This window comes from Entelurus aequoreus, linkage group LG25, assembly GCF_033978785.1.
Source record: "Entelurus aequoreus isolate RoL-2023_Sb linkage group LG25, RoL_Eaeq_v1.1, whole genome shotgun sequence".
Lineage (NCBI taxonomy): Eukaryota > Metazoa > Chordata > Actinopteri > Syngnathiformes > Syngnathidae > Entelurus > Entelurus aequoreus.
In genome coordinates, this window is record NC_084755.1 from 33902048 (window position 1) to 33927696 (window position 25649).

At 39.9% G+C, this 25649-nt stretch overlaps 1 protein-coding gene across 2 annotated transcripts; it reads right to left on the reverse strand.

Annotated features, from left to right (window-relative positions):
• Nucleotides 1-429: 429 nt before the first annotated feature.
• scaf1 (SR-related CTD-associated factor 1) lies at nt 430-25340 on the reverse strand. 2 transcript variants are annotated; one of them, XM_062037381.1, is made up of 6 exons: nt 25004-25340; nt 15173-18684; nt 11907-11989; nt 9222-9461; nt 4895-5023; nt 430-1030 (listed from the first exon to the last, which is right to left on the reverse strand). In XM_062037381.1, the coding sequence occupies exons 2-6, from the start codon at nt 18591-18593 to the stop codon at nt 872-874; spliced, it is 4032 nt and encodes a 1343-aa protein (XP_061893365.1). In that variant the 5' UTR covers nt 18594-18684; nt 25004-25340; the 3' UTR covers nt 430-871. The 2 variants fall into 2 exon arrangements, with proteins under 2 accessions (XP_061893365.1, XP_061893364.1); XM_062037380.1 differs by having other exon boundaries at nt 431-1030; nt 9222-9539; nt 25004-25338.
• Nucleotides 25341-25649: the final 309 nt, after the last annotated feature.

Sequence of the window (25649 nt, forward strand, 5' to 3'; positions counted from 1 at the left end):
AAGGACAAATTAAAAAAAAACCTTGAGACTTCCCGCGGTCCGGATTTTGGACGCTGGCGGGCCGTAGTTTGGAGACTCGTGGTATAGACTATAAATAGAACATCTTAAAACCTAAACATGGATTTGTTGTAGCCGGTTTAAAAATAATTATCAAAATGCTGACTGAACCTTTTTAATTTTTAAGGATGCTATCCTTGGTGGAAAAAGTTTGGACACATTTTTTTGCTCAGAAACTGCATTGCCTGCTCCAAACTAAATCATGCAATTTTGTCCTAATGTTTCAGGAAATATGGATTAAACTTAAAAAAAAAAACATGCGTATTTCTTCACAAACCGTCACATTTATGCAGCAGTGGATATAACATTTAATTGTCTTTCATTATTATCTGTAGATTTTGTAATTAAACAATACACACAATAAGTAGGCACCAGTCACCATTTATGATTTGTTGATCCACTCATATTTGAATGGAATTGCTGAAACTCAGTAACCCGTGCAAACAAACCAAGGACAGCACATTCTGAAAATGTATTAGAACCATGATAAATAATAGTCCAGTGTGCAAAGAGACACAGACAGTAGGATGTAGAGCAAATATGGTGTCTTTCTAGTACATACTGGGCTACAATAAAATGTATTTTGCTACAATCAATGAATTGATAGCATTGACAAGGTTGATGACTTTATTGGAATACATGGACCGATAACCGTTCGCCATCTTCTATACATGACCTGTTTTTATGGGATATATTTACAGCAAAATGAAGAGATAAAAGGCATGATACATGGACATGGTAGGCTAAACAATGATCATACAAAAACAGTGAATGTCCACACATGAGTGACCGCATCTTTTAAAAAGCTCCCGTATCAGGCAGAGGAATGCAGTGATCCCAGCTCCCTGTCATCCCGGTCTTCGTCGTCCATTTTGCGGCCATGTTTCCGGAAGTATTTGTAGCGCTGGACGTACAGTTTCACGAGGTTGCTGACCTTGACGGGGTTAATCTCGCCGGTACGGCTGTGGCAGATCTTGAAATGAAGACACAAGAATAAATAGCTTGATACAGTTCAAAGTCAGTAAGACATCCATCTAGGGCTGGGAGATATATCGAATATACTGGATATATCGCGGGTTTGTCTCTGTGCGATATAGAAAATGACCACACTACCGTTCAAAAGTTTGGGGTCACATTGAAATGTCCTTATTTTTGAAGGAAAAGCACTGTACTTTTCAATGAAGATAACTTTAAACTAGTCTTAACTTTAAAGAAATACACTCTATACATTGCTAATGTGGTAAATGACTATTCTAGCTGTCTGGTTTTTGGTGCAATATCTACATAGGTGTATAGAGGCCCATTTCCAGCAACTATCACTCCAGTGTTCTAATGGTACAATGTGTTTGCTCATTGGCTCAGAAGGCTAATTGATGATTAGAAAACCCTTGTGCAATCATGTTCACACATCTGAAAACAGTTTAGCTCGTTACAGAAGCTACAAAACTGACCTTCCTTTGAGCAGATTGAGTTTCTGGAGCATCACATTTGTGGGGTCAATTAAACGCTCAAAATGGGCAGAAAAAGAGAACTTTCATCTGAAACTCGACAGTCTATTCTTGTTCTTAGAAATGAAGGCTATTCCACAAAATTGTTTGGGTGACCCCAAACTTTTGAACGGTAGTGTATATCGTGATATTCCAGTATACGTTCTCACGCAGTTGCTTTTAGCTGCGGGCATTACACTACAGGCTCTTCTCACTCTTTGTTGTCTCTCCTTCTCACAGAGACGTAAAACAAGCGCAACTTCTTACATACGTCACATACGTATACGCCCTCGCGGAGCAGAGAGGTAGCGGCATGGGTAACGTTAGCTGTGGTGCGAGTGGTAATAGGAGAGAAAGAAGGTGCGAATCTGGTAACCAATGAAGGAAGAATTCATTCCCAAGAAACACAGCAGGGGGTCCATCGTCTGGCGGTGGTTTGGCATCAAGCGGGAAGATGTCGAACAGACAACCGTAATTTGTCAAGTGTGGGGCAAAAGCGTTGCTACAAAAAGTAGCATTACTGCTAATGTGTAGCATCATTTGAAAAGTCACCCGCTAGAGAATGGAGAGTGTTTGAAACTCCGCATGTCAACATCTCCGGCCGGTGCCACACCAACAAAATGCCCAAGCAACCATTTCCACATCAACACCGTATGAAAAAAATAGTCAACAACAGAAGGAGATAACGTCCGCAGGAACCTACCACATAGCGAAGGACATACACTATTTGATTTCCTATTATGCAGCTCATTTTTATTTGACACTTATTGAAATATCTTGTGTGACATCATGCACAAAAGTGCACTTTGTTTTAAACCATTGTAGTGGCGTTCTGTACAAAAAGTACATTTTAATTTAGTGTTGTTTTGATATGTCATCTTAGTGACATCATGCACAAAAGTGCACTTTATTTGTTTTAAACCATTGTAGTGGCGTTCTGTACAAAAAGTGCATTTTAATTTAGTGTTGTTTTGATATGTCATCTTAGTGACATCATGCATAAAAGTGCACTTTATTTGTTTTAAAATGTCTCTGACAATCTTGCACTTTCTGTTTTGGAAATGACATGAATGTTTGTGCCACTGCTTAATAACTGTTTAATAAATACACTTTTGGTCAATTGACTTAGTTGTGATTTCCCTCTCTGCATGAAAGTTGAAAAGTAGCATATATTAATGCAGTATGAAGAAGAATGTTTTAATGTAGACACATAGAATCGTCATACTGCTGTGATTATATGCATCAAGTGTTCATTCAAGGCTAAGGCAAAATATCCAGATATATATCGTGTATCGTGACATGGCCTAAAAATATCGAGATATTAAAAAAAAGCCATATCGCCCAGCCCTACATCAATCCATCCATTTTCTACCGCTTGTCCCTTTCGGGGGTAGCGGGGGGTGCTGGAGCCTATCTAAGCTGCATTCGGGCGGAAGGCGGGGTACACCCAGGACAAGTCGCCATCTCATCACAGGGCCAACACAGACATCATTTTTTTTTAAATACAAGCATCAAGTAAAATGTTATAATTAATACAGATTTGGTCCACCAGTGTTTTCCCCCCGAGTTGACACATTTTCTCCCTTTGCAATAGGGCCTTAATGTGTTAATTCAAATGATTTAATTAAAGCTTTACAATAAGTAACACATTTCAATTGCCATAATTATTTTCTATTTCTGCACTCTGGGGCATCACAGAACTTTTCTTAAGTGTCCTTGTACCTTGCAAACCGATGCACTGAGTGATGTCAGTGCACCAGTAATAACACATTTATTGATGTCAGTGCACCAGTAATAACACATTTATTGATTTAAAAAAACTACCCAAGGGAAACACATGGCTGTGTGCATCTGTAGTCATCCTTGGTTTTATAGGTCTTTGTCAGGTTTGAGTGCATCATGTCAAGCAACCCAAACTCTAATCCACTATCAGCTTGTTAGCGTCTTTTGTCACCAGCAAATTATGGTCATTAAAGAGAGAAGGGGAGTGATACTGCAGCTGGAACTAATTTAAATATTATATTATTTTTATTTAGTTTATTTGGTCAGATGTTGAACTGAGACTAGTAGTTTATTTACATACAGTCAAACCTGAAATGATTAATCCCCCTGCAAATTTTGACTAATGTTTTTGTTCAAATGGAAATAAAAGCGGTGTAATATTTTTATTCACGATTTAGCCTCTTGTATGTTTGTCTTACCATCTTCTGGGTCAGTGTCATTCCAAATCAAGAATTAACTTGCCGGTTGAAAACAACTTACTTTAAATTTGTATGAATGGATTGACCATATGTATAATTAGAGATGTCCGATAGTATCGGACTGCCGATATAATCGGCCGATAAATGCTTTAAAATGTCATATCGGTATCGGTTTCAAAAAGTAAAATGTATGACTTTTTAAAACGCCGCTGTACGGAGTAGTACACGGACGTAGGGAGAAGTACAGAGCGCCAATAAACCTTAAATTTTGATTTCTATTTACTGTTTTAATTGGTTTTACCCTTTAAAATAGTTTTTAAATCATATTTATTTTATATTGGTTTTATATGTATTTATTTTTTGTTTTTATTCAGTCATTGGTGGAGCTAAGGATAATATTTGAATATCGTTTTTAATATTGTTGTGCAGCACTTTGGAAACATTTTGTTGTTTAAATGTGCTATATAAATAAAGTGGATTGGATTGGATAAAGCCACTGCCTTGGCGTGCCGGCCCAGTCACATAATATCTACGGCTTTTCACACACACAAGTGAGCGCATGCATACTTGGTCAACAGCCATACAGGTCACACTGAGGGTAGCCGTATAAACAACTTTAACACTGTTACAAATATGCGCCACACTGTGAACCCACACCAAACAAGAATGACAGACACATTTTGGGAGAACATCCACACCGTAACACAACATAAACACAACAGAACAAATACCCAGAACCCCTTGCAGCACTAACTCTACAATATACACCCCCCGCTACTCCCTACCCCCCCCCCCAACCCCGCCCTCCTCATGCTCTCTCAGGGAGAGCATGTCCCAAATTCCAAGCTGCTGTTTTGAGGCATGTTAAAAAAAATAATGCACTTTGTGACTTCAATAATAAATATGGCAGTGCCATGTTGGCCCTTTTTTTCCATAATTTGAGTTGATTTATTTTGGAAAACCTTGTTACATTGTTTAATGCATACAGCGGGGCATCACAACAAAATTAGACATAATAATGTGTTAATTCCACGACTGTATGTATCGGTTGATATCGGAATCGGTAATTAAGAGTTGGACAATATCGGAATATCGGCAAAATAGCCATTATCGGACATCTCTATGTATAATGTGTGTTGTCCAGCTGACCTTGTGAACAGCTTTTCTGAGGATATCTTTGTATTCATCCTTGGTGATGTCTTTGCGCTGATAGTAGGGTTTGATTGCAAGCTTCACTTCCTCCACTGCCCGTTCCTGCGTGTGGAGCTTCTTCAGGTACTGTGCATTTATTGAAAGAAGACAAATTTATGATGAGACAACAAAATGAAATACAAATTCTACATGCATTTAAAAAACGGGGGTAGGACAACCTAACATGATCTGGAGGAGGCGATGTCTAAGAGAAGGTATAATAGACAGACAACGTTTGGCTTTTGCTTTTTAACAAAGCAGAGGGATTTGTGTTTATCTGCTTGAATCAAACCAATCCAACAAAATAACTTATTGCAAGACAAGATTTCTATTTGCTCACGAGACTAGCGAGCTAAACACCCAATGCACAAAACCACAAAAATATGTTCATACATAAGGTGTGTCTACACTGCAAAAACTGAAATCTAAGTAAGATTGAATATCTCAAAAAAGGGTGATATGTGCTTATTTTCTGTCTGATAAGATAATTCTTCTCACCAAGCAGATTTCATGTTAGAGTGTTTTACTTGTTTTCAGGGTTTTGGTCCTAAATGATCTCAGTAAGATATTACAGCTTGTTGCTGAGATTTGATGATCTATATTGAGTAAAACATGCTTGAAACTAGAATATCAACTGTTGCAAAGCTGTGTCATCAACACTCACAAGTATAAAACTACTTTTTTAAAGTAATCATTTCTTATTTCAAGCATGAAAAACATCATGACTTTGACACAATTGTGTCTCATAATTAAAACAGATGGCAGCCAAATGGACTGTTTTATTTTCAATGAAACAATAGAAAATATGTACTCGTATAGTAGTACAGTTGGCACAGTACAGTAAACTGACAGTTAATATTTAAACATTTAACATGTGACATTTCTAACAATTTTGAACAGAAATAGTTCATGCACATTCAGATAAATTCTTCTAAATTACAATTAAAAAATTTTTGGCCGGTGGCCGGGCTGTATATATGCGCACTAATTGACTGAAAGAGCACGCACTTGGCGCGATGATGTCATGTTATCCATGGAAAAATGCATTTTTAGACAATATGATTTGCCTGAGCGGCTAGGAGACCCCGAGAGTAACAAGCGGTTGCCTTTCCATTAAGAACAATAACTTAGTTTTTAGTACAAGTTTGCTGGTTTCAAGAAATGTAATGCGAGCGCATATCATTATGTCAAAATAATGGCACTAGCATTTACTTCATTTAAGAATTTTTATCAACATATTGAGCAAAAAGGTCTCTTTTTTTTTTAACCAAGAAAAGTGCACTTGTTATTAGTGAGAATATACTTATTTTAAGGTATTTTTGGGTTCATTGAAGTTAGCTAATTTCACTTGTTTTGGAAAATCTTGACAAGCCAAATGTTCTTGTTCTATTGGCAGATAATCTTGCTTAGTTCAAATAAAATACCCCTCATTTTTGTATTTTTTTTTCTTGTTTTCGAACACTGACTTTTTGCAGTGTATAAATGCGCTTTGAGGGCAATTTTCGACCAGCAGCTCGCTTTTTATTGGCCGTCGGCATACTCTACAAATGTATTTAGTTAATTATTAATGGGATGTTATCAGTTATTGCACTAAATCAGGGGTGTCCATTACGTCGATCGCGAGCTACCGGTCGATCGTGGAGGGTGTGTCAGTCGATCACCAGCTAGGCATTAAAAAAATAGACCTAAAAATTAGCGATCATCAATCTTCCCCAAGGCGTCACTTTCGTCACTTGATTGACATTCACGGCACCCGAGGGTCTTGTGAGATGACGCTGGCTGCTGCCAGCTCATTATTAAGAAAAAATGACCGACAGGAAGGCGAAAAACACTTTTTATTTCAACAGACTCTCGCGCCGTACCTGCCGTCAAAACTCTAAAGACCGACTGCACAGTTCCTATCTTCACAATAAAAGCGCTGCTTCCTCCTGCCTGCGCTAACAAAAAAAGAGTCTCAGAAAGCTGGCGTGCACAAGCTATCAAGCTACGGAGTTTGCCGCCAATGTATTTCTTGTAAAGTGTATGAAAACGAATATGGAAGCTGCACAATTAAGATGGCAAAAACCAACCACTTTCATGTGGTATTGGACAGAAAGGAGGACCTTTTTCTCCTCCATTCAAAAATGCGGACGTTATCAGCACTACTGTCTGATTCCAATCAATGCAAGTCATCAGAATCAGGTAATACACCAACTTATATTCTTGTCTTCATGAAAGAAAGGAGTTAAACATGCTTGTATTATCATTAAACACCTTTAACTTGTTAACAAAAACGTTTCTTTCATAAATAAATAAATATAAATTATTTATATATGAATGAGGTAGATCCCCTCGACTTGATCAATTGTAAAGTAGCTCGCCTGCATAAAAAGTGTGGGCACCCCTGCACTAAATGATAGAGATGTCCCGATCCTGGGATCGGACCGGGGGCTATTTGCCATTTTTAACTGATTTGAAAACCCAAATGATTTAAATGGGAGCCAATATTTTTTGTTCATATTTAGTTATTGTGCACAAGCCACTTTATTTTCTTAAAAACATTGTATGTAGCATTCACTACCACAAATACATCATCTGATTTACACCAATACTAGCAAATTCTATATATGATATGTTTTATAAATATGTGTTATGTTTACTTTGATTACTTGCTATGATATATTTAAAATTATATGATCTATTGTCAAAGTATCGGATTGGATCTGATGTAAAAACTACAGCTCAAGATCAGAGGCCAAAAATGTTGATTGGGACTTCTGTACTAAATGACTGTCTCCAATGACCCAAGGCTAAGATGTTGATAATAATGATAAGTGAATTGGTTTAAAGCAACTTTAAAGCACAAACTGTATCAAAGTAGCTCCCACATCCTTAAATGTTTCCTTATCTGGCCCTCAAATGCATTAAATATGGTAAGATCTGGATGATAAATGGACATGAATATATCTAGCTCAGTGCTTCTCAAATCATTTATATTGAGCCCCCCCCAGGAAGAACATATTTTGCGCCCACCACTCTCCGCCGTGACTATAAATAGTATTATTTGTCTATAAAATTGTTGTAACTATGCCTTTGCATAACATTGTGAGCGTATCAACATTACAGGAAACAACACACCGGTCTTTTCTCGTCCCCCACCGTGGTTACAGTGAAGCCAAGGGCTACATACGCTTCATCTTATTGGATGTGGGGGGGCAGGCATTGCACTGAGAAGGACTAATTCTATCCTATGATATGATAATTGACAAGCTCTCGCTGTGTATCTGCCTTTTTTATTTCACAAACTATAGATTACTTTCATCGTGGGAGACGAGACCCCCAAAAATGCTTTGGCTTACTTGCGCGCTTTATTTCCACAGGACTCGGTTGTAAAGAATAGAAGTGGTTTTAGTTTCAAACACTGCGGTAAGAAAACCATGTGGCTTTCTTAATGTAATCCTTCGTTAGCTCTCATCTTCTCTGTGTGCTCATGAAAGGAATTATTTTAAAGAGACTTCGGGTCTACATTACATACATCAAATATTGTACATTTTCTTTTAACTATTCACAGTCAATGTGACAGCCTGTGACGGATGCCTTTAGACTGCATTTTTTTTTAATGAAAATGTGCAAAACCTTAATATTTTTGTTGTTCCTGCTTAACGGAATTAATCTATATAAAATAAAACAATGGTTATAAAATTAGTTTAAAATAGTTGCACAGTTTCTTTAAAAAACTACTTGTTTTGATGTTTGTATAGTCATACAAACAACTGTTATATTGCACTCAAACACTATCATTGTTTTTGCACTACTGCTGCATGAATTTCGATTGTTTGGTGGTTTCATTCCATTTCCATCGCAGCCATGTCATGTGTAGATGTTATCGTGAGTCATGTATCGCATATTATGATATTATATTGTGAGGTACCCTGAGATTCCCATCCCTAATATGACCAGAAAACGTTGAAATGTCAACACTAAAAGCACAACGTTGACATGATGGCTGCTTTTTTCTTAAATATAGACGTATACAATATTACCATATTAGCATATTTGATTGGTTTTAGTCTTTTTTACAAAATAAAAACTATCAAAATGATATAATGCTGTCTTATTTTTATAATAATAGATAATGTTTGTATTGCCCTTTTGTAGCAAATATAATAATTTTCTGACTATGTTAGAAGCTTAGCCCTGACAATTCACACCTGACATAACAGAAGTACCAGATTGAGTCTTTGTGCTCAGTGTATCTTACATCACACACATTATAGAATATTTTTGGAATAAACGTCAACTTTACCTTATCGGGGTCTTTACTTTCATTGTCCCATAAAGTGTCTCTAGAGCTCCCCATGAATCCTGGCAGCCCCCCAGGCAACATCGGTGGGGGAGTCTGTGCGCATCCGCCACCTAAGCTGGGGTGCAAGTGAGAGGGTGGGGTTTTGGTGCAACCAACTAAGGGCAGGGAGCTCTGGAGGATGAACTGTGCCGGGCTCAATCCATGCGACGGAGGCAGCGAGGGAGGAGGTGGAGGAGGGATCTGTGAGGAGGATGAAGAGTTGCCTGATGAAGGAGGAGCATGCGATTGGGACTGGTTCTGGTTGGCTTGAGAGAGGATCTGCATTTGAAACACGAGAGAAGTGAGTGATTAAAGTTACCACGAGCTACCAGACTTTTATCTAACCCGGACTGAATTGATTCCAAGACATACACAAAAAGACACAACAATTTTCGCAAGTAGCAAATTATGTGTCTCCAGATTGCTTCCCTAAACTAACAATCATTAATTATATTATGGCAATTAACTGTATTTCAGGTAATCAGGTATTATCATCACCGGAGGATAAGGGTGTAACGGTACGTGTATTTGTATTGAACCGCTTCGGTACAGGGATTCCGGTTCGGTTCGGAGGTGTACCGAACGTGTTTCCACACGGACATATTAAGTAGCGTACCGCACGTTGTGTAAACAATGCACACCGAGGCACAACACACAGCATGCTAGCAGCGACCGGGCTATGACAACAAAGCGAAAGCGGTTTGCCGACATTGTTCAGCAGTAGTAGGGTATGCTTCTGGCAACACGTCAAACATGCTAACCCATTTGAAGCGTCACCACCCCCAAGTGAACATCGCTTCAACGACGAGAAAGACCAGCGTGGTGCAAACACCGCATTCAAGCAGCCTCTCCTCGGCGAGTCAGGCAGGGCTAAAGCAATAACAAAATGTTTTTATAGCAGCAGATTTAAGACCATATTGCATTAAAAACTAGATTTTGACCCACTTCTTCTTTCTGCAGACAATGTGGATAAACTGATTTTTCTGGCAAAAAATATGAAGATTGAGTGAAAGTCACAAGGGTTAAAGGCTGGGGCGGGGAATAAAAGTTAATCTGAGGCTGAGTTGACTTGAGACTGTTTAATGTTGCACTTTTTATATGTAGAAGAAAAGTTTTGTCATTTTATTTAATCTGAGCAACAACTTGAGGCAGTTTAATGTTGATTAACGTGGACCCCGACTTAAACAAGTTGAAAAACGTATTCGGGTGTTACCATTTAGTGGTCAATTGTACGGAATATGTACTGTACTGTGCAATCTACTAATAAAAGTCTCAATCAATCAATCAAAAAAAGCACTTTATATGTAGAAAGGTTTTGTTAAAAAAACACCCTGAGCCTTACCTTATTTAGTTTTTATTTTATATATGTTGACCACATTAACCCTGGTAATGGACCCTGTGTGTATATGTATGTTATTGTTATGCTTAGCATTAATGACTGCCTGCTGTTGCACTGGTCAGCCTAGTGGTGGCTGACATCCATCACACACACAGCTATTTCTATTTTTGTGCAGAATTATTATAGTGTTCCCAATGTTAAAAGGATAAAGGCATTGTTTACAAATTAGGTAAATAAATAACCAAAAAATGTATATTTTGTTGTTTTCTTACTGTACCGGAAATGAACCAAACCGTGACCTCTAAACCGAGGTCCGTACCGAACCGAAATTTTTGTGTACCGTTACACCCTTACCGGAAGACGAGGCTAAACATGTTACACACTTAAAAAAAGCCACGAGCAGGGAAGTTAATAGCTAAGCTAATCTAGCTTGAAACAACACCAAGAAATAAGTGCTTAGTAAAGTTTAAGAGGTCTAGATGGAACCACATTAGAGCAGAAAATAAGAAGACAACAAGAAATTTACAAGTAGATTAAGAAGAGCCTCGAGAGGATAATAGAAGAGCAACTGTTGGTGTGTCAGCATTGTCACAGTCAGTCCACAACAAGTAAGAGGAAGGCGGATAGAGACATAAATTAGTGGTGTCAATCGATATTAAGGGTAGTATCAGTGATCACATTGATATTTTCGTTTTCTCAAATTTTGTTGTTTACAAACTCGGGGTGAAATTCCCCGGACAAAGGAGGACTTTAAGGGCAAAAACCAAATGATTTAATTAAATAAGTAGCAGATTTTTTGCTTTTGTTGAATTATTTTGTATTGACTTTGTTTTGCTCAAACAATTGTATCCTACAAAATACAATTAAGGAACTGGTTTAAATATTGTGTTGATATTGCCATACTGGGAATAGCACTCACCATAAATACATTTAAAAATGTATAGTTAGTACATCAGTATCGGTATTGGTATCGACCAACATCAGTCATTTCACTCAGGGATGATCGGTATCGGAACATACCTAATTATAAGATTAACTAGAGGCACTCTTGCTGTGTCTGCTATGAGTGCCTACCAAGTGTTTGAGCCGGTGCTGAGTCAGCAACCGAACGTGAAATATGGCACCGTTTGATTTTACGTTAATCGGTACCCAGCAGTACTGACAAAATTCTATCGGTGCATATAAAAGTACCGAATTTGGTACCCATCCCTAGTTGTAATGCTTTTCCATGTATAGCCCTGCTAAATATGGTAACCAATAAATTAGAACCAGCTCTCAGTATAATACATGTTATGTATTCCTCTCACCTGGCTGGTTGCTTGGATGAATTCTTGAGCTTTTGCTCTGCTGGCAATATTTGCCTCCTCCATTTTGAAGAGCAGGGCAGTTACTGAGGAAGAATGGACGAAATGATTATGGGTGGTATGGAATATAACTTGTATGAAACAGTTTTAACTCGGTGTGTAACGGTACATGCGTTTGTGATCATATTATTCAGTTCGGTCTAAAGGCCTACCATTTTCCCACACGGTACATATTAAAAGTGAGGGACAGGAAGTGTGCCTCGCATCAAGCTTTTACTTGGTGCAGTCATGGCTAACGTTAGTGCCAGAGCTCGAAAACCTTTTTCTACCGTTAAAGACTTGTTTGGGAATGCTTGGCCTTCCTGGTGAAATATGTAAACAGACTAAGACCAGTGAACAAAACAAAAGCAGTGTGTTGCTCCATAGAAATGAGGAAAGGGGGTAAAAACTATTAATGCTTAACTTCAGCCAATAAGGAACCTAATTTAGTAAAAATACAACAATATATCAAACTGATCAAAGTGTTACTGTTGCACTTTCCTAAAAAGAAACACTCTGCTATTAGTGACCAAAGTGCAGCCCTGGCCCATAGCTTTTTTTCCACTGACCCTCAACACAGTCTAAAAATAAATTCATTAATAAAAAATATAATATTCGATGTCAAACTAATTTGCTTTGTCACTGGTTAAGACAAAGCAACGGCTATGATATTTTGTTCAGATAATTTTGCATATTTGGGTTTTGCATGTTATATGTGCAAAAAGTATCAACGCTCGAAGAGCTAAGTTGTTTTTGTTTTGCATTTTACTATAGTGTACCTAAAATGAACTGAACCATGACCTTAAAATTGATGTACGTAATGAATAGCTACTCTTTTTTTAAATTTTTTATTAAACCGCTGGAACCCTTTTTGTAGCATCTTAAAATGAGTAAGACATACTGTAAATGCCGGACTATGGGCCGCTACTTTTTTCTTACAATTTGAACCCTGAACGATGCGGCTAATGTATGGATTTTTCTTCGCTAGCGGCCATAATGCAATCAGTTTTCATTAAACGCAATCAGAGACATTGAAAATATGTTATTGATTGTGCTATGGCATCTTTTGGACAAATTCGCTCCCTGCAGGTGCTACAGGGTGAACTTCTACAGTATTTCCTCCGGTTTAGTGCTTTAAACCAAAAGTATAAGTGCTGGTCCGTCTTCTAATCATCTATAGCGTTTCCAGTTGTATGGATTTTTCATTCATCACTCCAAGCAACGTTTGTAAGTTTTACAATGTAACAAACAATTCATACTAACTAAACTCTCCCATGTTTGATGTCTGTAGGAGTGTTTTCATGCATATGTGTACATGCTATTGTAATGTAATAAAGCTAGCGACATTAGCATTAGCTAATATGCTAACACGTTTTTGGGTGTCTGCGTTAGTATGTTTAACTTACAATGGCATTCTATTTGTATCATTTCAGTTTCACAAATTCCTCAGTAAATTCACCAAAACGTCATCGTGGAGTTATTGAGTCTGTTAAGCTGATTGGCGAGTTATCTTAAGTAGCTAGTGGGTCCATGACGATGACTTCTGTTTTTGTTTGATCAACCGTTACAGACACTGCTTGGAAACAATTAAGGTACCGTATTTTTCGGAGTATAAGTCGCTCCGGAGTATAAGTTGCACCGGCCGAAAATGCATAATAAAGAAGGAAAAAAACATATGTAAGTCGCACTGGAGTATAAGTCGCATTTTTGGGGGAAATTTATTTGATAAAACCCAACACCAAGAATAGACATTTGAAAGGCAATTTAAAATAAATAAAGAATAGTGAACAACAGGTTGAATAAGTGTACGTTATATGATGCATAAATAACCAACTGAGAACGTGTGTGGTATGTTAACGTAACATATTATGGTAAGAGTCATTCAAATAACTATAACATATAGAACATGCTATACGTTTACCAAACAATCTGTCACTCCTAATCGCTAAATCCCATGAAATCTTATACGTCTAGTCTCTTACGTGAATGAGCTAAATAATATTATTTGATATTTTACGGTAATGTGTTAATAATTTCCCACATAAGTCACTCCTGAGTATAAGTCACACCCCGGCCAAACTATGAAAAAAACTGCGACTTATAGTCCAAAAAATACGGTATGTAAATAAACATTTACGAAATATGTCAGTGTAAATAACAAATTTCTCAAAGTATAAATCTGCGTCCGGTGCGGCTATTATATGGAAAATATTTTTTTTATTCTAAAATGTAGTGAGTGCGGTTTATATACCGGTGCACGCTATAGTCCGGCAAATATGTTACCTAAATGTTTTGGGACAAAAATATCGGACAAAAACTTCTAGTGGTTGAAAGAATGCTAAATCTTCAGGTGCTTGATAATCCAAGGATGTCCACTAGGTACAGTTCTACGAATATTATTCGATACTTTATTAGCCCACTTTAACAATTTCAACCTTGCTTGAGGGCACCTCAACAGCAGTCAAAAGGCATAGTTTAAAACAGCGTATTATAATAAGGTCAGTTCTAATCATTTTAGATTTTTTTTTACACTACAGAAAAGCATAACGCACCAATATGTTAAATATAATTATTTATGGAGCACCCAATCAAAAAGTGTTTAATCATTTTCAAATTGACATGCACTATTTATGTCCCCAAGAGGAGAGTATACATGTCAACATTTGCATTTCATATTACTACACGGAAAATTTACCAATAAAATAATGGTCTGAACAAAAGTATTCAACCAACCTAACCAATGTGGTCACGGCGCAATAAAACACAAAATGGTATTATGCTGGAGATTTTACATGCTGGCGCACATCATTTTTCCTCCATGTGATCTGCTAAAATCAGTGCTACACATGCTCTACTGAAGATAAAGATTACAAGCCTTATAATTGTCAAGATATTTTTACAAATTGTTTGTTGTTCTTCCGTCTCACTCACGCTGTCAATTGGATTGAATCACAAACCAATTCGCCAGTTCCCCATCCTCAGTGCTGTGTGCAACTGACTGTGTTTTACCAGTGTGCTTTTATTTTGAAGGCCCGACTTTTTACGGGCTGCGGGATGTGGACAGAAGCTGTGCTGCTCCAGCTGTACCGGAGAAGTTTTTATTTTCTTATGGAAGATAAAAACAGCAACGAGAAGGGCAAAATAAACGGGGGGTTGACAGCTGTGGATAAGAGGCTATAACATATTTACATACTTTTCTATACATCAAATAATTGATGGCAAAAACTCACAAGCAAGAACTCCGCCAGTTGTGCAGTCGACTCCTGTCTGCAGACTCCATGGGAGGACAGGAGCTGCAGGAAGTGGAGGCGGAGGGGGCTTACTAGCAGATGACGAGGACACCGAGGAGGAGGAAGAAGGGTCTGATGAGGATAGAGGTAAAGAGAGGGAGGCGAGACCACCCCCCACTGACGAGGAGGATGAAGGAGGTGAGGCAGCAGATTTGGGTGCATTGTCCGAAAGAGGGGGCATTGTGGTGGGTGTAGACAAGGTGATGCTGAGGCCAGTTCCCTGGGGCCCAGACATGCTGGCTGGACTCGATGGCGTGTGTGGGGGGCTGGTCTGAGTAGGGCAGTCCTCAGCAAGGAAGGAAGGCTCTGGAGTCTTGCAGCTACTGTCCACAGTCTGAGAGTCCGGTGAAGACTCCCTTGTGTCCCTCAGGGGGGCAATTGAAGATGGAGGTGTACGGGGCGGTGAGGAGGCGGGTGGAAGCAGACTTGTAAAAGAGGAGGATGAGGAGGAGGATGACAAACAGGGAATGGGACCAACTTGGCCAGTGAGTGGACTGACTGACTTGCTTCCATCGCCGCCAGTGGAAAAAACCTCCAGGGAGGCTGCGCTCCAGCCTTCAGATGTCGCTTTTGATTGGCCTCCATCTTCAGAGGCCGCGCCTGCTGCTCCACCCTTTTCCTTGACCTTCTTGACCAAGCGACGGCGACGCTTGGTCGCCAATGTTGATGAAGGGGAGGACGTGGAGGAAGAAGTGGACGTGATAGAGCCAGGCTTGGTTTTCTTAGATTTCAGTGCCAAAGGACTGCTTAAAGAGGGTGGTGGTGCTGTCAGGCTATTACGCTTGCCCATACCCGACATATCTTTAGTGCGGACTACTACTGACAGAGGTTCAGAGCAAGGTTTAAGGAATGGTGACCTGCTCTCGTTGTCTCTGCAGAAGACTACCGCAATTGAACCACCCACAACAGATCCTCCGGAACCCCCTCCTGCACCACCTGGACCAAGAAGGTCCATACCCAGCTTACTGGATGCAACCGATGTCCCAGTGGTGCTGCTCACACCCTCACGCACCAAAACTGACACTTTGGACTGAAGTTTGGTTTTCCGACCGTTGCCGTCTTTCTTCGGTTTGCTCGAGCGACTCAAATCTTTTTTGCCGCCTTTATCCCAAATTTTGTCTTTTCCCATCTTCCGGTTTCGTTTGGCAAGAGGAAGACCTGATGAGATGGGGGCAGAATCAGAGGGGTGAGACAGTGAGGAAATGCCTTTGCTTTTGGTTTTATTGTAAGAGGAGGACGATGAAGAGGACAGAGTTGCTTTCTTTAATGTACGTCCTTTCTTTTTGGGGCGATGTCGTTCGGTCTTGGGGCTGGTTTTAGATTTCGGGCTGGGAACAGGTGGGTCTGTGGGCAGGGCTGGTGGAGGTGTATCTTCCAATGATGGGTAGTCAGAGTCCAAAGCTTCACCATCTAATGACAACATGTCCATCTCCAGTTTATCCGAATAGTGGTCTGAGTCGTAGCTGTGATATCTTGGAGGAGACAGGGACTGTGATCGGCTGTGATAAGGTCCTCGGTCCATTTCCTCACCACCCGAGTGCCATCTTCTTTTCTTCTTCCTCTTGTGGAGCTTGTCCGTGTCCTGTACGGTCCGACAGGGGGAGGCTTGAGAGAGTATAGGAGAGCCGGGTACGGTGGTTGTTGTGGTGCTGGTGACTGTGATGGTTCGCTTGATGGCAAACAGGTCGGAACCATTAAGGTCCTGAATAGATGGCGGAACAACAGGACGTCCGTCCCGGTATCGTTCCCGCTCATGCTGCCGGTCTCGGTCTCGGTCTCGCTCTCTACTTCTTCTGGACCTTTTTGAAATGTCCCGCTCTCTGCTGCTGGAGTGATATCTTCCCTTACGTTTCCTCTCATCCATTCTCAAACTAGAACTTGTATCTCTTCCATCTCTATGGGAAACGCTGCGGTTTTGTTCACTCTCCCTCCGCCTCTCTGGCTCTGTTTTTCGGTCTCTGTCTCTTCCCCTGTCCCGGTCTCTACCTCTGTCCCTGTCCTTATCTCTTTCCCTATCTCTATGTCGCTCTACAGAATGGCTGGAGAACGAGTGTCTACTGTGGCCCTCTCGTCTTGATGAGTTGCGTGAACGTGAACCCTCTGGGCTACTGTGATGCGTTCTCTTCCTCTTCTGACTACTACTCCTACTACTTCTCCTGTTTTTACCTTCCTTATAATTCTTGTCCTCTTCATTCTTCTCCCTAAACCTTTCCCGATCTGCCTCTTTGTCCTTCCGCTTCTTCTTTCGTTTCTCATCTTTATTCTGAGCCTTGCTATCCTTACTTCGCTGTCTGTTCTGGTCCTTGGAGCTTTTGGAGGACTTGCGGTTCTTGCTTCCTTGCTCAGCAGCAGGCGCGAGAGGGGAAGAAGGTGGGGAGTTAATGGGGGGAGAAGAAGGAGGCAACGGTTGAGAAGAAAGTGGGGACGATCCAGGACAGGAGAGATAGCGTTCCTTCCTCTTGCTTACTAGTTTCCTTCTCAGATCCTCCACTCCCACTACAGGCTCATCCTCGGGCTCTTCCCAGTGACTGTCTGCGCATACAGACACAAATCCATCGCCATCCAGCACCCGGAGGATGCGTTCCGGCTTTGGATCAAAAAAGGTGATCTTAGGAGAGTTTAAAGGCGTTCTCTTACTGCTAATATCTCTCTCTATAGCCACAACAATCTCCCCCTCCTCAATCTCAGAATTCTCTGAGTCAGCTCTGCGACCTCGGCCTTTGGTAGTACTGTAGTCGACCCGCCGTCTATGAGAGAGCTCGGTAGCTGGAGGAGGGCTTGGTGGGTCGGTGAAAATGTCAGTAGAATCTGGAGGCTCCTCCTCCTTCTCTTCATCAATTTCTCTCTCAGCGTTTATATTCTCCTCTGTTATTTTGCCACTCTCATCATCAGCATCTGATGCCGGGGAACCAGTTGGGTCAAATGGGTCATACTTTTCTCCCTCGTCTTCGTCCATCTTTGCATCTTTTTCCACATCAGTAGGATGAAAAGGGTCATAAATATCATTTTTTCTACCTTCTTCACAATCAACAGTTGACTCCAATACAGTGCGAGGAAACGACTCTGCTGAGGTTGGTGTAGACAGGGATGTGGCCTGAGACGACATTGCTAGAGAAGCAGACGTGGAAGATACCGTTGCCACTTCTGCTCCTGTCGTCGGACCTTCAACATGATTCTGAAAAGCTGATGAGTTAGCACAGGCAGAGGATGTCGTAGATGAGGGAGAAGACTGATCAGACGATGGAGAGGACCGAGAAAACGAGGGTGAGCAATGAGTAGGACTTCTGCCGGTATCTCTTTGGGATGTGGATGAGGAGGTAGTCAGCCTCTTTTTGAGGCCTGATGCAGATGGCATGTCCATGGGTCAGGACTGCTAGTTGTTAGTGTGCCGGACCTGGAGGTTTGAAGCCCTGGGAAAGTCCACTGAATGGTTGGAAACCACACACACCCACCTGGTAAAGAGGAGAGAGTGATGCATTACATTTAAATGTTTTAAAGTCTTAAAATATTAATGCAACTGCAGCTTATGAATTGGATTGCACAGATTTAGTTTCATGCTACAACTTAATTGAAACAAATTAGTTTAGTGCTTTACATGAATTTGTTTAAATCAACGTGCCTCGGGTTGGCTGGCTCACGTCCAGATGAGCAATTGTCAACATAACCGAAACCAACACTACTTACCCATTTACCTGAGACTTTGGCTGTTAGGAGAATGGACAATAATAAATGCTTTTTAAACCTACGACAGTTTGTTGGTACATTTTTCCTTCATTTGTATAACATTTGTATTTAGATTGTAGTGTTTTCATACTAGTAACAAGGGATGGGCGATATGGCAAAAGAATCAATATCTATTTTGCGATATTTATTGCAGCCTCCTGCGATAACGATATATTAATTGGTATGTAAATTATAATCAAACAATTTCAAAACGGATAACAGAGGCTACTAATTTGGCTGCTGAAGTATGATGTAACATTGCGTCATTTCCGGTTGTGTTACTCTCTCAAAACTACTATTATTGTACTCGTTAATAGCGGGTTACTTTCTGCTGTAACGTGGTTTTATCTACACTTCTGGTAAGATTAATAAGCAAACGATAACCTGCTACCCAAGAATGTGCAACAATTCCTCTCAACAAAAGAGGAGAAATATAACTTTAGAGGAAAATGTCATTTAAAACATTTGTATGCTCGTACAACACTTAAAACCTTGAGTATGTCAGTATGTGTAATTAAATGATGGAATGGATTAAGCAAAGAAATCAAACAAAGCACACAATATGATTCAGTTTAAGAGACTGTTCAAACTACAAGTGTTCACAAAGTACACAGAACAAGAATTATGATGAACATCTTGAACCCTTTTTTTTTAATTAAGACAAAGATTATTTGTTAAGGGTGTAACGGTACGTGTATTTGTATTGAACCATTTCGGTACGAAGGATTCGGTTCGGTGGTGTACCGAATGAGTTTCCACACGGAAATATTAAGTAGCGTACCGCACGTTGTGTAAACAATGCACACTGAGGCACAACACACGGCATGCTAGCAGTGACCAGGCTACTACAACATGCAAAAGCCAGAGCTGGAAGACCCTCCTGCCTCGTTAAGATCTCCCGTTTGGGAACATTTCGGTTTCGCGGTGCGATACAACAATGGATAACATCGCTTCAACGAAGAGAAAGACGAACAAACACAGCTCCCACCGCATTCAAGCAGCCTCTCCTCGGCGAGTCAGGCAGGGCTAAAGCAATAACAAATGTCGTTGGTGTTTTTATAGCAGCAGATTTAAGACCATATTGCATAAAAACTAGATTTTGACCCACTTCTATGGTGGAAGAACAATGAGCCCACATATCCTCTTACTGCCAAGTTAGCCAGGCATTACCTCGCCATACCTGCTACCTCCGTGCCCAGCCAAAGGGTATTTTCCACAGCTGGAGACATTTTAACTGCAAGCAGGTCTGCTCTTTCTGCAGACAATGTGGATAAACTGATTTTTCTGGCAAAAAACATGAAAATTGAGTGAAAGTCACCAGGGTTAAAGGTTGGGGGGGGAATGAAAAGTTAATCTGAGGCTGACTTGACTTGAAACTGTTTAATGTTGCACTTTTTGTATGTAGAAGAAAAGTTTTGTCATTTTATTTAATCTGAGCAACAACTTGAAGCAGTTTAATGTTGCACTTTATATGTGGAAATGTTGCACTTTATATGTAGAAAGGTTTTGTTAAGAAACCAATTCTGAGCCTTATCTTATTTAGTTGTTATTTTATATGTTGACTGCATGAACCCTGGCAATGGACCCTGTGTGTATATGTATGTTATTGTTATGTTGAAAGGATAAAGCCATTGTTTACACATTTTGGTAAATAACCAGAAAATGTATATTTTGTTTTTTTCTTACTGTACCGAAAATGAACCGAACGGTGACCTCTAAACCGAGGGATGGACCAAACCAAAATTTGTGTGTACCGTTACACCCATATTATTTATGTATTTATTATTTGTTTGCTTACAATGGTATATTATTTAGTAGTTCACTGTTCTGTTACAGAGAACAAGGACATTGGATCACATTGCTATGGTATGAAAAGGGGTCGGATTAAATAAGCTCTGCTTCTTCCTACTCCTTTTCGAACGTGCTGTAATGAAACAACTGGAATTGTGTGATGCATTGCATTGTATCGTATGCATGTTCCAAATAAACTGAAACATGATCTTATTTTTAGGGATGATGCTCGTACCCGGTTTTCCCGGTTGTTCGATAAGAAAAGAACCGAGTCCTCGGACTTGAATCCCTTTTTGAGAACCGGTACCCGTTATCGAGACCACTATAGTAAAGAAAAAGAGTTGGTTCTTTATTCGAATCCCTGGGAACGTATCCCGTCCCGACAAGAAATGCCCCGTGTGACATCACAAGAAGTGACGTCACGTAGCTCAGTCATTTGTCACGGTGGGGTGCAGCGTGCTGCGGCTCGTTCTCCCGGGACGCAAAACTGACGGCTCCGGACGAAAGCGTGCAGGTAGGAGATGATTTATTTCTCATAAATCATACACATTACAACAGACAGGAACTAAACAAAAGGAAAGGGGGCCGTTCGCACGAGAAGCTAAAGCAAAAACTTACTTAGCACAGGAATACTAGAAGCTAAGGTAACTTTAGCACAGGAATCATGAGCTCCAAAACCAGAATGCCAACGTAACTGTTGCAAATGCAAACAATGAAGCCACGACGAGTGACCGGAAAAGGCAGGCTTAAATAGAGTCTCTGATGAGCAACAGGTGCGCGTACAAGGCAGGTGAAAATCATAAGTAACCATGGTGATTAAAACAAACCCCCGAAGTGCACAAAACAACTAAGGAAGTCCAAAACGAACAGAACATAACAAAACAAACCATGATCCGACCACGGATCATGACATCATTAGGCATCACTAGTGCTTTCTTTATTTCTTTAGTTTATTTGGAACATGAACACACTTACAGTATAATACATCACAGTTTCATATCATGTCACTTTACAGGAGTAGGAAGAAGTAAAGGTTATTTAATCCTACCCCTTTCCCACTTCATAGCGTTTACAAATATATACATCATTTAAGATTAAGATTAAAGTACCAATGATTGTCACACACACACTAGATGTGGTGAAATTTGTCCTCTGCATTTGCCATACTGACCTTTTTATAATAAAATATCTGTGAATTAGTACATACAACAGTTTTGTAATATGTAATTAATTAATTCAGTCATTATTAATATACTGAGATGAAGAATATCTTATTTTCAATAAGGTTGAAAGTATCTCTCATAATTCTTCTTCTTTGTACTTTGTAAGCACTATTAATTTGAACAACCTCTTAAACTGGATCATATCAGTACAATGTTCAACTTCTTTACTTAATCCATTCCATCATTTAATTCCACATCATTTTAGCTGTTTGCAATTTTACCAAATCATCTAACTTTAATATTTTCAACTCAATAAATAAAGTGTTTGAATGTTCTCTATATCCAACATCATGTATCAGTCTAATTGATCTTTTTTGTAACACGGTTAACGAATGTAGTGCCCATTTGTAGTTATTTCCCCACATTTCTGCACAATAACTCAGATATGGTAATATTATAGTAGCGAGCAGTAGTGAATGTGAAGTGATTTGTTTGATTGATTGATTGAAACTTTTATTAGTAGATTGCACAGTGAAGTACATATTCCGTACAATTGACCACTAAATGGTAACACCCGAATAAGTTTTTCAACTTGTTTAAGTCGGGGTCCACTTAAATTGATTCATGATACAGATATATACTATCAGATATATACTATCATCATAATACAGTCAACACACAAGATAATCATCAGAGTATATACATTGAATTATTTACATTATTTACAATCCGGGGTGTGGGATATGGGGAGGGGGTTAGGTTAGGTTGGTATCAACACTTCAGTCATCAACAATTGCATTATCGGAGAAATGGACATTGTAACAGTGTAGGACTGACTTGGTAGGATATGTACAGCAAGTAGTAGACATAGAGAAAGTATAAGAAAAAGTGTCTACATTTGATTATTTACAATCCGAAGAGGTATTATGTGGAGGGGGGAGGGTGTTAGTTTAGGGTTGTAGTTGCCTGGAGGTGTTCTTTTAGTGCGGTTTTGAAGGAGGATAGAGATGCCCTTTCTTTTACACCTGTTGGGAGTGCATTCCATATTGATGTGGCCTAGAAGGAGAATGAGTGAAGACCTTTGTTAGTTCGGAATCTGGGTTTAACGTGGTTAGTGGAGCTCCCCCTGGTGTTGTGGTTATGGCGGTCATTTACGTTCTGGAAGTCGTTTGACAAGTATTTCGGTATCAGGGAGGTGTAGCGGATTTTATAGACTAGGCTCAGTGCAAGTTGTTTTACTCTGTCCTCCACCCTGAGCCAGCCCACTTTGGAGAAGTGGGTAGGAGTGAGGTGGGATCTGGGGTGGAGGTCTAGAAGTAATCTGACTAGCTTGTTCTGGGATGTTTGAAGTCTATATTTGAGGGTTTTGGAGGTGCTAGGGTACCAGGAGGTGCATGCGTAATCGAAAAAGGGTTGAACGAGAGTTCCCGCTAGAATCCTCATGGTGCTTTTGTTGACCAGAGAGGAGGTTCTGTAGAGCAGGGGTCACCAACGAGGTGCCCGCGGGCACCAGGTAGCCCGTAAGGACCAGATGAGTAGCCCGCTGGCCTGTTCTAAAAATAGCTCAAATAGCATCACTTACCAGTGAGCTGCCTCTATTTTTTAAATTTTATTTATTTACTAGCAAGCTGGTCTCGCTTTGCTCGACATTTTTAATTCTAACAGAGACAAAACTCAAATAGAATTTGAAAATCCAAGAAAATATTTTAAAGACTTGGTCTTCACTAACTGACAAAGAAACAGATAACAGATTTGGTGTCCAGTTCAAAGTGTGACATGATTTATTTAAAAATTTGATAGTTGACTTTTGTATTTTACATGAGCTATTATTTGTACAAACATGGTGCAAAGTAATTCAAATGTTAGTGGCTAGCTAGTTAAAATGGGATATTGTGATTTCACAAGACTGTCTTAGAAGTGATCATTTGAAAATGTTCAATTTGAAAAATGTGCACTTAGAGAAAATATAAAAATAAAGTGTTGCATATTGATATGTATCTGTTTCTATAAATATTTATTGTCAGGAATCATTAAGATGATCAGTGTTTCCACAAAGATACATATCATTAATTATTAACTCCGGCTTCCTCCCACCTCCAAAAACATGCACCTGGGGATAGGTTGATTGGCAACACTAAATTGGCCCTAGTGTGTGAATGTGAGTGTGAATGTTGTCTGTCTATCAGTGTTGGCCCTGCGACTTGTCCAGGGTGTACCCCGCCTTCCGCCCGAATGCAGCTGAGATAGACTCCAGCACCCCCGCGACCCCGAAGGGAATAAGCGGTAGAAAATGGATGGATGGATGGATTAATAATAACAGAGTTAAAGGTAAATTGAGCAAATTGGCTATTTCTGGCAATTTATTTAAGTGTGTATCAAACTGGTAGCCCTTCGCATTAATCAGTACCCAAGAAGTAGCTCTTGGTTTCAAAAAGGTTGGTGACCCCTGCTGTAGAGAAATCTCGTTCGTTGGTTGACCTTTTTCATTACCTTGGTTGCCATTTTATCACAGGAAAGATTAGCCTCTAGAATGGAACCTAGGTAGGTGACCTCATCTTTCCTGGTGATAACAATGTCACCCACTTTTATAGTGAAGTCACTGACTTTCTTAAGGTTGACCCAAACAGGATGGATTCCGTTTTACCAAAGTGTATGGATAGCTTGTTGTCAGCGAGCCAGGTGCAAGTTCTACAGAGATCAGTACTAAACCAAATATTGTGTTTTTTTTCAAAATACAACAACCTATCTGGACTCGATAAGGAATCGGTTCGATAAGAGGATTCGATAATAGGCTCGAACTCGATCATTTCTTATCAAACATCATCCCTAATTATTTTTCTGTGCTGCAGTTTTTGTTCAGTCTTTGCCTGCCTTCCTGGGGTTTCCTCTCCTGTCAGTTTAGACCGCTAGACCAAGATTTCATACAGCAAAAAATAAGCTTTCTTTCATAAAAAGACGAAATAACGGCTTTGTTGACATGAAATGAGCACCTAGATGCTACATTAGCAGGAACTTGTCACATCAGCAGCGAGCTAATGTAGCTGGGAGAGGCTAGCTGGCTAAATGTAGCTACAGCTTGTTGTGTGCAAATTACCTTTTGTCCGGTTATGTCCGATTCAAGACCACGATTTTCACATTCCACATAGCGGCGTCTCAATTGAATAATACAAGATTCGAGTGTTCAAATCGGCCAGGATTGCTTTAATGCTCGTTTCACAAGCGCAACCGCAGCCCATTTCCATCAATCTCCGCCATTTTCATCTCCCCCAAGCCGCAAAACAAAGGATTGTGGGAAAAAGAGATGAGCGAGTCGTGAACGAGTTGTTCAAAACTTGCGAGCTTTTTTAACTATTCTGGTGCTCAGTTGACTCGTTCATTCGCTCACTATTATAACCACTAGTTGAATTAAAATGACTTTGTACGAGACCAGGTAACATGTCACCAACTGTGTAACTGTTACTGGGATCGATTTCTTTTGCGCATGCGCTCTGCAGCGAGTGAGTTTTGAGTATCCGATCTAAAACTCGAGTTAGTAAAAAGAATCGAGTTACATCAGTCAAATCAAGTTTAGCTCGGTTTTACACTGTTATAATACAGCTTTGACAAGGCATTGCTTGTGTTATATGTATAATGTATTTTTAATATTAATCAATGACTTGCAATAACTAATGATTTCTACACTTTGGACAAAAATGTAAAACAAGCAGACCCATAATTAGAAACCAGGGGTGGGCGGAGCA